Below are 12,250 nucleotides of genomic sequence, written 5' to 3'. Positions count from 1 at the left end.
GCCCACCCTGCTTTAACTTTTTTTTTCTTTCTTTCTTTTTTTCCTCCAAAATGATGAGAAGACCTAAATGCAATGGGCTGTTCAGCCCTGCAGCCTTCGTAACAAATTCCCTGCACGCAGGGATGTAAGAGCCACTGCAACAAAGGCAGGGAGCGAGCCAAGGGAAACCAAGATGGTGGCTGTGTGCTGTGAACTATCCCTGCACCACTCCAGGGGTCACAGGACCCCCACCTGCATTGCACTGCTGCAGCTCACATCAGGGTTGCACTGAACGTGTCCAGCACAAGCTCCCACCTTTCAAGAAGGGTAAAACGAAAGATGCTGGGAAGCATCAGGACTGTGTTTGGCTACATGCAATTCATGCCCCCAACACACAGGTGGTGGTTATTAGAAGCTGCAGCATCCCACCTCACCCACGTGGAGGAGGTGGCCCAGAATTGATCACTTGACAGCAGGGCAGGTCCAGCACTGTGGGGAGAAGGGACGTGAGGGCAGGTGTGGTTGGTCCCCCAGGGGCACCACCACAGCACTCCATCAGCTCACAGATTGGGGGGTCAGCATCGTTTTGTCCCCAGCAATGATCACCCGCTCCAGGACAACCCTCAGACGGATTCTGGTTTGTTCACACAGCTTTTCACTTCCTTTGGACTGGCAATGCAGGTGTCAATTCCAAATACTCCCAGGCTGCGCACTGAAGGAGCACTGAAGTATTATATTTTCTTCTCCTTTAACATCTTTTTTTCCTAGTCCTGTATTTTGGCATCTCCAGCTCAAGGGGTAGTGGTTGTATCCACCTTATCCACCCACTGCCACCATCCACACCTCCGATCCAGGACTACAGACCAGGACTTCACAAATGTACACATGGTCACAAATCAGGAAAGAAAAAAAAAAAAAAAAAAGGCCAGCAGCATTTGAGGTGCAGACATGAGCACAGCTCTGGGCTGCAGTAAAGCAAAGTGGTGGCTTTACTTCCTAGAAATCATTTCCCCTGCAACTTCAAGTCAACCTCAGGAAGTAAAGCCCATTTTACGACATTCAGCTGACTCACAGCTCAAAGCCAGCTCGACAGGGCTCACTCACAAACAGCCCATGTTCAATTGTTCCCACACCTCAGGTGAGGGGATGTTACCCACAGCAAGTTTATTTAGGGAAGAACAGTGGAAGAGGCAGGGTAACCTCACAACAGGTGTTGCGTATAAATCAATCGAGATAAACAACCTTTCAAAGAAATCAGCAAAATCACACATGTGAGACTATGCAAATATAATCACCCCGAGGACAAAAACACAAAGGTCTTCTTTCTGTGCAGCTACTGCTAGATGTCTCTGTTTTCACCTCCTATTCAGCACAGTATTTCTAGCAGAACGCTGCCTTAATTTTGATTTCCTGAGCAAATCACACCTACTATTGCTTTAGCTGTCAACCCGCACTTAAAACAACCAGAAAAACAAAGTGAATACTCTTTTTTCTTTTTTTAAATAAGACTTCTAAAGCAGTATCAGCAGTATTTCTAACAACACGAATATTAAGGTTTGAAAATCTGACTTATTTTCAGATTGCATTACTATAACATCACTGTATAGGTGCTATATATAATGTTTCAACATCCCTAAAGCTAACGTTATTAATAATCATTTTGAACTTACCCCCATCCATTCTAGGATTAAAAATCTGACCGCAGTCTTAATACATCTCAAATACCATAAATGTATTTTAGAATGTCACAGCACTTTGATAACATTCCCACAGTATTTCAAGTGTGCGTTTAAGGTTAAATAATGGACATCAAAAATACCAGTCAAACACCTGCAAACATCACATCAGAGCACATGTGATACCACAAACTGTTCAGAATTTTTTTTTATTAGTGCGACTTAAAAATTACTTCACACCAAAGGAAAAATAATAAGCAGGCCAGAATTCCATCAAAATTAACAAAATGCAAAACTCGGCGTATTTACAAACCAGAAGACAAAATGCATGTAAATTAATTTTCAATTTTTTTTTTTTGTTTAAGTCGACCCATTAAATATAAAAATGAGCAATTGGTAATTATACTCGTGCATTCTTAACGAACCCACATTGTCAGTATTCCATACTTTTCCTACATCAAGGTTCAGTTCATAAAAACCTGTAAAGAATCTAATTACTTCACAAAATAAATAAAAATACTCCCAGCAATAATACATTAAATAAACAGACAGTGCATTTGCAGCCTCTTGTTAGCAGCCCCAGTTTGTATTTTATAATACAAAATGCTACGACCACTGGAGAAAAGTTGAGTATAAATTGTATGAAAATATTCTAAAATATCAAAACAGCATCAAAGTTCCACAAGCTCAAATAAAAAATGAAGTAAGGGCTACCGGACAGAAAGGCACTTTTCAGTTTATATTTTAAAATGAGCTTTTTTTCATTCATGCAACTTTTTCTTGTGCCTATTTACTATAATTTACTACTACACCAGGCTTCTGTATGGCCCTCAGTTAAAGTTTAGACTTCTGAGATTCTTCAAAGAAAAATTTGCCTTGTATGTAAAATGGTGCAATGCAGCAATGGCTAAACCGACAAGGTCATTTTTCACAGCACAAAAAACCTAAAAACTGAAATTCAACAGCTGGAAAAACATCACACAGAGAAAAGGGCTCCCCTGAATGAAGGTACAGTACCTTTTGACTATGACATGGGCCCTTAAGTCACAACACAACTTTCAGAAATTGCTACCAAAAAAATTAGGGTGTGGCATGCTAACAATCTCAAGGTCATTCCTTAAAAAGGAAACAAAAATCAGTAAAATGTTTTGTATTCAGCACTGACAGGAACCCAAGGCTGTCAAAGTAAACAGGGTATTCACAGGTTTTACCAAAAAAAAAAAAAGAAAGTTGATAGATCATACCTCGATGCATTGCTGTGGACTGAACCCTCCTCTCCTTGGCTTTTGTCCTTATTTCTCATCATCTTTTTATTCTTAAATAATAAGAGGGGGTCAGGGATGTCTGCTTGCTTTGAAGTCCTGTGCCCAGGTATTTACTGTCAAAAGTTGAAAGAAAGGTAAGGTCCCAGCTCGTTTCACTGGCTTTCATTATCAGGAACAAAGTCCTGACGCTGCAATGATATTGTTGTAACAATACACAAAACTGAGCGACACAGCAAAACGGAGATTTAAAACAAATAATCATTTTTTAGAGAAAAAAATACGGGGGAATAAACATCGAAGAGGAGCATCCTGCAAACTTTCCCAAAGTAACACTGGATGCAAATAATCTCTATCTTATTGCGTCATCCGAATACAGCCCGAATCGGTCGAAAATCAAAGTACTCAAAACGGCAGAAATCTAAAAATTATTATTATTAATTGCTCACCTACCTGATCCATGCACCGCCGCCAGGACCAAGTCGATCTTAGTTTCGGGTCGTGGAAAAACATTAGATCCAAAATATTTAGAGTTCGAATGATAAAATACGAAATTCAGAAAAAGAAAAAATATATATATTCTAATCCCAAAAATATGCTGTCGGTAAAGCAAAAGAAACGATAATTAGTACAAAAATGTCCGGGGGAAAAAGCTCATTAGGAGAGCGCACAAAAATGGAGGTACGCCATGGCTTCTAAGCTGGAAAAACAACGACCTGGGCTCTCTCCACGGCTTCTTCTTTCCAGCAAGGCACGAAAAGGGAGCCCTCAAAAGCTGCTTTTCTGCCCGAAAAAGGTCCGCTCGGCCCCCTATTAGTGCCTAGGAGAGGCAAGGGGCTGTGGGGGCCCCCTGAGGCTGCCCGAAAGTTAGGGAAAGTTGCGTAAAGTGTTGGGGAAGGCACGGAGCTGAGCGCGCTCTCTCTAAGGCACAGCCGCCATCTAGAGCTCCTTCCCAGCTCTGAGCTCTGCCTTTGATTGACACTCTCTACATTTACCCCACAACTCAGGTGATGTACCATAGACCCACCCCTTCATTTCTACCAAAAAAAGAGATAGCCTCCACCTAAAGGGTGCCTGCTACCCCCCACAGCCCTGGCTCCTTCCAACTACCCCAGCAGAAGGGGCACCTTAACCCCCTGTGGCTCAGCCACCCTTTTGAAACCAGAAAGAAACGTAATTTGTTCCTTTTGTTTTAAAGATTTGCTAAATATTTCAGTGCATGGGCTAAAATTACTTCCTCCCTGGACAGGAAGTGCAGCTGCTACAAGCCATTTTGAAAGAATGGCAGTGGAGCTCACAGCCATGCAGCCAGCAACAGCCCACCTTGGGGGTCGCCCCACCCGAGGGGCATTTATTTTTAAATTAAGCCATAGTACCCCCAGACAAAAGCCCTTCCTTTTGTCATCCAATGCTTGCACGTAGTGCTTGGGACAGAAGTGCCACGAGCTGCTGAAAAAGCCCCACAGTGCTTCCAACCCCTTCCAGCTCAACAGCGCCTCCCTAGTGGTCTGCCCCAGCAACACAAACCCAACTGCTACGGCAACCTCATCAGCGACGTGAAGGCACTGCTGTAGAATAAGTCCCACACCATCAAATGAATTATTTCTCATTTCCATTCTTAACTCATTAATATTTGCCAAGAGATTTTAAACAAAAGAATTCAAAGCCGCGAAACAGCCAAGATGCACATTCAGAAATCAAGCCACGTCTACAGTCCAACATCCAGGGTACTGAGAAGACACATCACAGAGGAGATGGAGGAGAACCAAGCATCCCCAGCCTCTTGCATCCTGACCGCCATTTGTTTCCCCACAAGCAACAGACAACTTAAATCACAAGGACTTCTTCCACATTTGCAGCCATCACAACCAGAGATGGAAATCAGCCATTGGGTAACTGATGGAGGGGAAGAAGGCACTGGGCAAGTTCCACTGTCTACAAGGACTGTCCGCAGCACAGCATCCCAACAGCTTGGAAACAACTGGCTTCCACCAGCTGAACCAATAAATTTCCTTTGAACTCTACACACCTGCTGCCTACTTCTGCCAACAACCTATCATATCTCCATACCAAGAGGTACATTAAGGTCCGCTCTGCTGTCAGCATCCACTTCACTGAACGTCAGTTTACCAACAATTTACAGAAGACCCCTTAACACCTAAACTGGAACCAAGGAGTAGGACAACAAAATTGCAAATGCTTTCGGTTAACGATAAAGAAAATCCACTCATCTGAATGTGGATCTCTAAGTTGGTCCCAGCATCCAACACCACCTCATATAAAGCATGGCAAAAGCAAACTTCAACAGGCGAGCACTGACATCAGCATCATCGAAACAGCTGGATCCAACAAGCATGAACAACTCATTACGGTACAAGTGGATATTTCCAAAGAGGCCTAAAGGAGCAAAATCACTGAATAGCCCACTTCTTTCTTTTTTTTTTTCTTTAAAAAAACAAAAACAACAACAACTTCTATTGCTTAAGCTCTCAGAATGAGATCTGTCTTATGCATGAAGACCAACTGACACAGACAACCATGAATTTCAATTGAAACGTACTTGAAATATCGTTCAATTATTTCATTCACAAAAAATCTGGATTTTTTTTTTTTTTTTTTTAGTGCAAGAACCACCTTCAAATTCATTTGAAAAAGCAACCATCACCTGCAGCAGTGAGAAAATTAACACAACTTTCCTCATCAAATACATGGTACAGAATCAGGAAGCCATGTCCACATTAAATAGCAGTGAAACAGTTCAGGTACACGTACAGAACAATTTTAGGAAAAAAGACTGTTTAGGAAGTATGTTGTCCAGGAAGTCTGGTAACAGTTTCTGTACACACACACACGACTGAACAAGCACATCTTACAAACCTACAGAAAACATTTAAGTACTCCTTTATTACAACACATTTGCCCAGCCTTCAGCATGATACTGATTCCACCTTAAAATAACTTCAGAAGGCTCAGCAGAAGCACCCTGACAACACACCAAGTTTAGAAAAAGTGCCCCACATTAAGCACCTAAATGAACAAACCAGAATAAATATTCATTAGAAGTCATAGCAAAGTGAAGATAATTTGTAAATGAAAACCACATTTTAAACATTAGGAACATAAAATTTTTACCTTGCCTTTTGTATTTGGCAGCTAAAGTATTTCTCACTTTCATAGCAACCAAAAATACAACACTTAAATATCAACACGACCAAGAAAAGATTCAGCCAGAAAGGACAAACACAAAGCATGAAAGAAACCAAAACCTTTTATTAAGTCACTTTAAAAAAAAAATACATTTTGTCCAATGGGATAGTAACAGATTTCTTACCAATTTAATTCCCTTCTTAAACATATATAATCTGAGAATAAAATTTTACCACCCAATCCTCAAACAGATCCATCACTGGACAACCACTGACCCAGTCCCCTGATCAATTCAAGTGCAAAGTCCATTTTGATCGGATGATCACAACCCAGATCTTCTCTGGTTTAAAAAACACAGGAGTCCACGTTTTAACGTCCTTCTCTTGGACAGAAATATCACAGCACTCATGCATTAGTCCACTTCCTCAACCTCTCAATCAAGAGTGGAACTGCCATCTTGTTCTCATTCGTAGACTCCTTTTGACATTCTTCATCTTACTGGATTCTTAATGGAAAATTAAAAGAAAAACGCTGTTGGAATACAGATCATCTTATCTTTAAACTAAGACATTCAACAACAGTACCTTAGAATATGCTTCATTCCATATCATGCACCCAAAAATAACTACTTTTTTCACCAACTAAGAAGGTCATCAGTTCAAAAGTCAAAAATATGAACTTGAATCCAAACTGTAAAGAAGCAGAGGAGGAATGATTTCAACTTCAAGAACCTTTTCAGGCCCCAAAAGCTCCATTTAATCTTTTTTCCTTTAGCGTTAAAACACTAGATAAATCAATAGTGGGAAAACATGAGATATTTGCCCTGGGAACCATCTTTATTGGTCTGACCCATCAACTAAAGCTGACACTGCTTAGAAAAGCCGATTTAATTATAATTAACCCAAAAATTTTTAACGGCTGTTCACTGTCCTTTCTTCTAACACAGTGATCCACCAAAACCAACACAAAAGTATGAAAACTGGCTTCCTGTATGAAGACAGTGACAGGAAACAAGACATTCTTGAAATTACACCATCATAATACAGTTCTCTAGCTTATGGGAGACATACAGTTCAACAAAAAAACACTTAGAAACAAACAGGGTGGCTGATCTGGTTACTACTGAGAAGAAACATGTCAGAAAGCAGATGAATAAGGTCACAAGTCAGTTTAGTTGCTTTAGCAAAGCCACCATACTACTCCTGAGCCATAGGCCAGCTTCATTTTCATGTAACAGCAATCCAGCCCACAGGTGAATTACAAAAACCAAATATCCCAAATGAATTCTATGTGGATGAACAAAAATCAAATGTCTCCACCTTTACGTTTCCTTCCAAGAGTAATAAGCTGGGGTACCTCAAGGAAACTACTAGCACTCCTAACACTCAAACATCAAGAACAGGAAGTTACTCTATGGTCAAAATATCATTCTAAAATGAACGATGACCACAAGAGATTGAAACACAATAAAGATTTTATAACGGCTTCCTGATTTTGAGTATCTGCACTCTAACAATATATTTATGTATTTTGTTTTGAATGTGCACAGCTTTAATCAGATTTTAGTCTGAAAGCTAACTCCACCTCTATGCTGCTCCTGTGAGTCGTGGGCACATTCTCAGAAGGGATACAGAAATTACCCACAGTACAAGAAGAATCAGTGGAGCCATCTAGTGGGCCCCCATTATCCACGTTTCTCCATCCTCATCTCAAAATTACCATTAAGAGCAAAGTAAATAGTGATGGAACCAGTGCAGCAAGCCTCCACCTGACTTCCATAATGAAGTCCACCTATGGGCCTCATGCTCCATTCCTCATATAGGAAAGTTTACTCTTTGTTTTAAACACAATGGAAAAGCAGCACAACACAGAAGTGGAATGCAGGATCTGGTCAGCCACTTTCCTTAATAAACACTGTGCATCACTTGCACTAATGGCACTCTTAGTCATGAGATCTTTGATTTCTGCTTCTGAAAACGTACATATTTGCCTAAGTTCTTTGTTTCAAGCATTCAATTTATCCTCACTTAGGACAAATTAAATATATGGAAGGGTTTCATTTCATTGCTAACCTAAAAAAAAAAAACAGTTTGTGGATTGGTTGGTTGATTGGTTTGAATGATTGCTTTATACACTAGCCTTATTTCAAACTCATTCAGCCAATTGAAAATAAAGTAATACTTTGGGTATTTTTAACAATGATGTTCAAACATGTACCAAAACATGAGGAAAAAAAATCACCGACACAAATTTGTACACTACTGTTATCATTAAATATTCAGAAGCATTAACAGGAGCGCAGTGGAAGCCCTACAAATAATATCTTTAAAATGTTTTGTTTATTTCAAGAAATAAGTGGATTTAATTATTGATAATAGCTTTTCCCACTTCTCAAAAATGTAATTCAGTTATACATCACTCAACCTTGAAAGGCCCTTTTCAGTTGAGTTAGCTTTCTGCCTTAAACACTAACGAGATCTGCCAAGAAACATTTAAGGGCAAATTTCTTTACTAGGTTCACCTACATTTGGTTGTACAAAAAACTGCAAGTAGCCCTGTCACATTCACTTCACACACTTCTTTTGACCTTGCAAAATAATTAGCAGTAAACAGAACTGTTAGCATAATTAAGAAAATGCTGCACCAGCTACTGGTCTAGAAGCTGTTCATACATCAAGAAGTAATGGCTAACGTCGTAAGAGCAATCAATATGCCTCACGTGAAACTTCTTCATTAGATGATTTCACACCACTTGTTTACTTACAAGCTGTCCTTATGAAAAAGATGGCTAAGACATTTCAGCAGCACTGCTAAAATATACTCCTCCACTAAGACATGCAGTGACCTCGCATTTAGTGTAACCATGAACAGCCAAATTTCTGCCAGATACCATGCATACTCAGTTCCTTCTGTAACATCAGCTAGACAATATTCCCATTTTTCCAATTTCTATTACCTACTATTCGATGTATTTGTTTCCACACCCAGTATAATGGCGAAGATAAAGAAAAGGACCTGGGTAGTCAATGTAATATTGTTTCCCTCAACTGGTAACCACTGGTAACATAATGACCAGTCTGGCAAACTGGTAACATTCCTGAAACCTTTGTGTTTACAAAGCTTTTACTTCAGGTAATTGCTTATGTGATACTGTATCTATTCAGAGACCAAAGCAGCAACATACATCCCTTACTGCCAAAACTGTGGTCTCATTTTTTTTGTGTCAGCTGAAAGCCTTTATTTCTGAAGTATTGAGATTGAAGACCAATGACAAGATACAGAACAGCCACGTATCAGTGCAAGTGTGCAAGACACCAACACAGTTACAAGTTCTTCAGACTGAAGTCTCTCATACTCCAAGGCTGGTATACAAGATTAGAAATTGCCTGCTGAAGAAATGGACTCCAACAGAGGGAGCTGAATGGACAGAACGAGGTTCTGGCAGATGAAACCTCAAGTTCCGTACTTCAAAGCTGATTAAAAATTTTACTTTCAAGAGTCATTAAAGATTCTGAAGATACCTCTGGTAGCTCCTGCACTAGAAGGAAAAGCAGATGTGCCCTCTGTTGACATTAAGAGCCTCCAAGTAAGTAACTAGGTGCTCTGGGCAGTCCAAAGTCCCCGTTCACATTACTGCACGTTCAAGTAAGCACAGCAGTGAAAGAAAAACAACTCATGGGATCAGCAATTTCTAACTGAGAAAAGCAGTTTTCCAGGTATTTCAGATTTAAAGATTAATGTAAGATGTGACCAAGGACAGACTTCATGTACAGCTGCACTTTTCAGGAGTATTATTTTCAAAACCAACCGTAAGTCACATTTAAATAAAAAGTATCTGGAATGAACATAAGCCACGTAGATTTTACTGCACATAGCAAAGCACGTTAATTTCACTAAAGCTCCTAGTGCTTTCCTCTCCCATCTAATTAAGAAAGGAATTAAAAATCAGAAGTATTTAAAAAGTACATTAAAACATTTTTAAAGCAGGATCCATGCTAGCAGGTACCCACATACGGCACTAAAATACACTTTTCAAGACTCAAACATTCCTACATTCTTTTGCAAATTCATTTTGAATTAACAGATCTTGAAGACAACTGCCTCCAATTGGCACTTTCACATTTACCCTCTCCTGGAGGTAAAGATTACAAAATAAGGACAGAAAAATTACCCAGTGTGTAACCTGAAGCCTAATCCCTCCTCAATAGACCAGATCTGACACAGCTTATTTACATTTCAATGACAAAAAATGGGAAAACATACAACAAAATGAAAGAGGTAGATATTTCACGGACAAGTGCAACACATTAATAAATCATGCTTAGAGATTACAGCAGATGATCAGGGAAGAAAGGTAACAGTGGACAGCAGCTTAGCAAGAGTTTCAAGGAACAGCTAGAGAGAATAACATCTGCTTACAACACCTGAAGAAATAAGCTGTTTTGCATACACTTGCACAATGAAAGGTAGCTTAACACTTTTAGAAGAACATAATGAAATTTAGAGAACAGAAGTGGTGAAACACTAAGCCAAGATCACCAAAACATGCCACACACTAAACTGAATTCCTTAAGGTTGGTCTTTTCTACTCTTTTGCTTCACAACCCAGCACACTCAGTAATAAAATACTCCAAAATGAAGTGTAACAAAAGCAGCACAAGGCCACAACACATCCTGGAGCGAATAAGGACTCTCCCCCCCACTCCTTTTTCCTTTGCGAAGAGCTCCATCTTAGTCCTCACATCACAGGAACAGAACAGAAGAAAGTGAGCAACCTGGGAGCAGTTGCTTTTCTAGCACGTGAGGCAGCTTTGATGGCATTTCGTTCTCATTAAGGTTTGGTTGCTGGAGGTTGCTGCTAACATAGCCAGTTAAAAGTTAACAGCTACTGTGTATCACTGAAACTAGGGAAAATCTGCATCTTGGAGCAACGTGTTTTCCAAGCTACCTGCAGCCTAAGGCAGGCACTGCTCAATGAGACAGCCCTTCAAACAGGAAGAACTGCCTCCAACAAATTGCCTCTTAAAGGAACGTACGTTCTGAAGCACAGTTCCACAGGAATACAGAGCCTCCTACTAAAGTCACTTGATGCACACAAATCCAATGGATGGCCTAAGTGAAAATGTAGCACCAAGGATGTGGAACTTTAAGCAGACAGGAAAACAAAAGGACTTGAGCATTTCCAGAAAGGGCTCCTGAAAGAGTCACAGAACGTGCCAGAGTCAGCAAACAAATTGAGACCCAACTGCTTTCAGTAAAGGAAGATGGAGACTATTCCATCCCCACGTTCATCCAGTGCAGAACTGAATAAACTCTTCTACTCAAGCCAAATGACTCAAGTCATTTTTACATGTTGACTATATGGGGAATGATTCTTAAATGAAGGTTTATCAGCTAGCAGTTTAATGCAGCAAGCTGTATCAACATTACAGCTTTCTGCAAAGCTGAAACACTCTGAAAGGTGGAACAGAAACAGAATCATCATAGAAGAAAAAAGTCTACAGAGACAATTACTATCTGCTCAAAGCCACTCTCTTGAGGCTGACAGAAGCATAAAAGGACAACATGAAATGCTTGTAAGGCAAATTTATCCTGCTGTGACACTTTCCACACCATTTGTTACCTAAATTTTAAGTGCAGAGTGACAGGCATTTGTGTGTCAAGCCCTTCTAAACTAGCAAATTTATGATTCAATAATGCTCATAGATACGGAGTTCAGTGACAGAAGCAGCAGAATACCACAATTACATATGAAAGCTCTTCTCCAAAAGATAGCTTTTGTTTCTTATAGCTCAGCAACAATGCTGCTGTGGTCCTCCTAAGTGAGCCTTGTACAAACACACACATGCACAGCAATACATTTCCAAGGACTTCAGAATGTACTCAGTCAAAAACTTCAGCAAGTTCAACATTACAGCCATATGTTGGTTCTTTTCTTTTTTAGTTGTTTTTACAGCTAAAATGTAAAAATCATTATTAAGAATAACAACTTACCAGTGCTTCAACCAAGAGCAGTTATTTTGCTTACAGTAAATCATTTCCTCAACACATCTGCAGGAAAAACAGTATATTAAATGCTTAAATTAATAGTAAAAAAAAATGAAAACATAGACAAAGACGTAGCAGACCAGAACACACAAGCCTAGGCTTATGACAGAAGTTGAAGTTCCCCCCTTGAATAAAAAC

The 12,250-nt window shown here is 39.8% G+C and overlaps 1 protein-coding gene across 3 annotated transcripts in view; it reads right to left on the bottom strand.

Moving 5' to 3' along the window:
* The window catches only part of CHD2 (chromodomain helicase DNA binding protein 2), an 83,010-nt gene that overhangs the window by 48,996 nt on the left and 21,764 nt on the right, over window positions 1-12,250 (bottom strand). For 2 of the 3 annotated variants that reach the window (XM_042875633.1, XM_042875634.1), the window contains exons 4-6: window positions 12,059-12,115; window positions 3,371-6,569; window positions 2,900-3,033 (exon numbers count right to left, since the gene is read on the bottom strand). In XM_042875633.1, coding sequence (XP_042731567.1) covers window positions 2,900-2,961 — 62 coding nt within the window. In that variant the 5' untranslated portion in view covers window positions 2,962-3,033; window positions 3,371-6,569; window positions 12,059-12,115. The remainder of the gene's footprint in view (window positions 1-2,899; window positions 3,034-3,370; window positions 6,570-12,058; window positions 12,116-12,250) is intronic. The other variant, XM_042875632.1, reaches the window with a different exon arrangement.

Source organism: Lagopus leucura, unplaced genomic scaffold (assembly GCF_019238085.1).
Source record: "Lagopus leucura isolate 7727_CA_CO unplaced genomic scaffold, USGS_WTPT01 Super-Scaffold_100015, whole genome shotgun sequence".
In the NCBI taxonomy this organism is placed as follows: Eukaryota; Metazoa; Chordata; class Aves; order Galliformes; family Phasianidae; genus Lagopus; species Lagopus leucura.
This window is presented reverse-complemented; position numbering and strand designations above follow the sequence as displayed.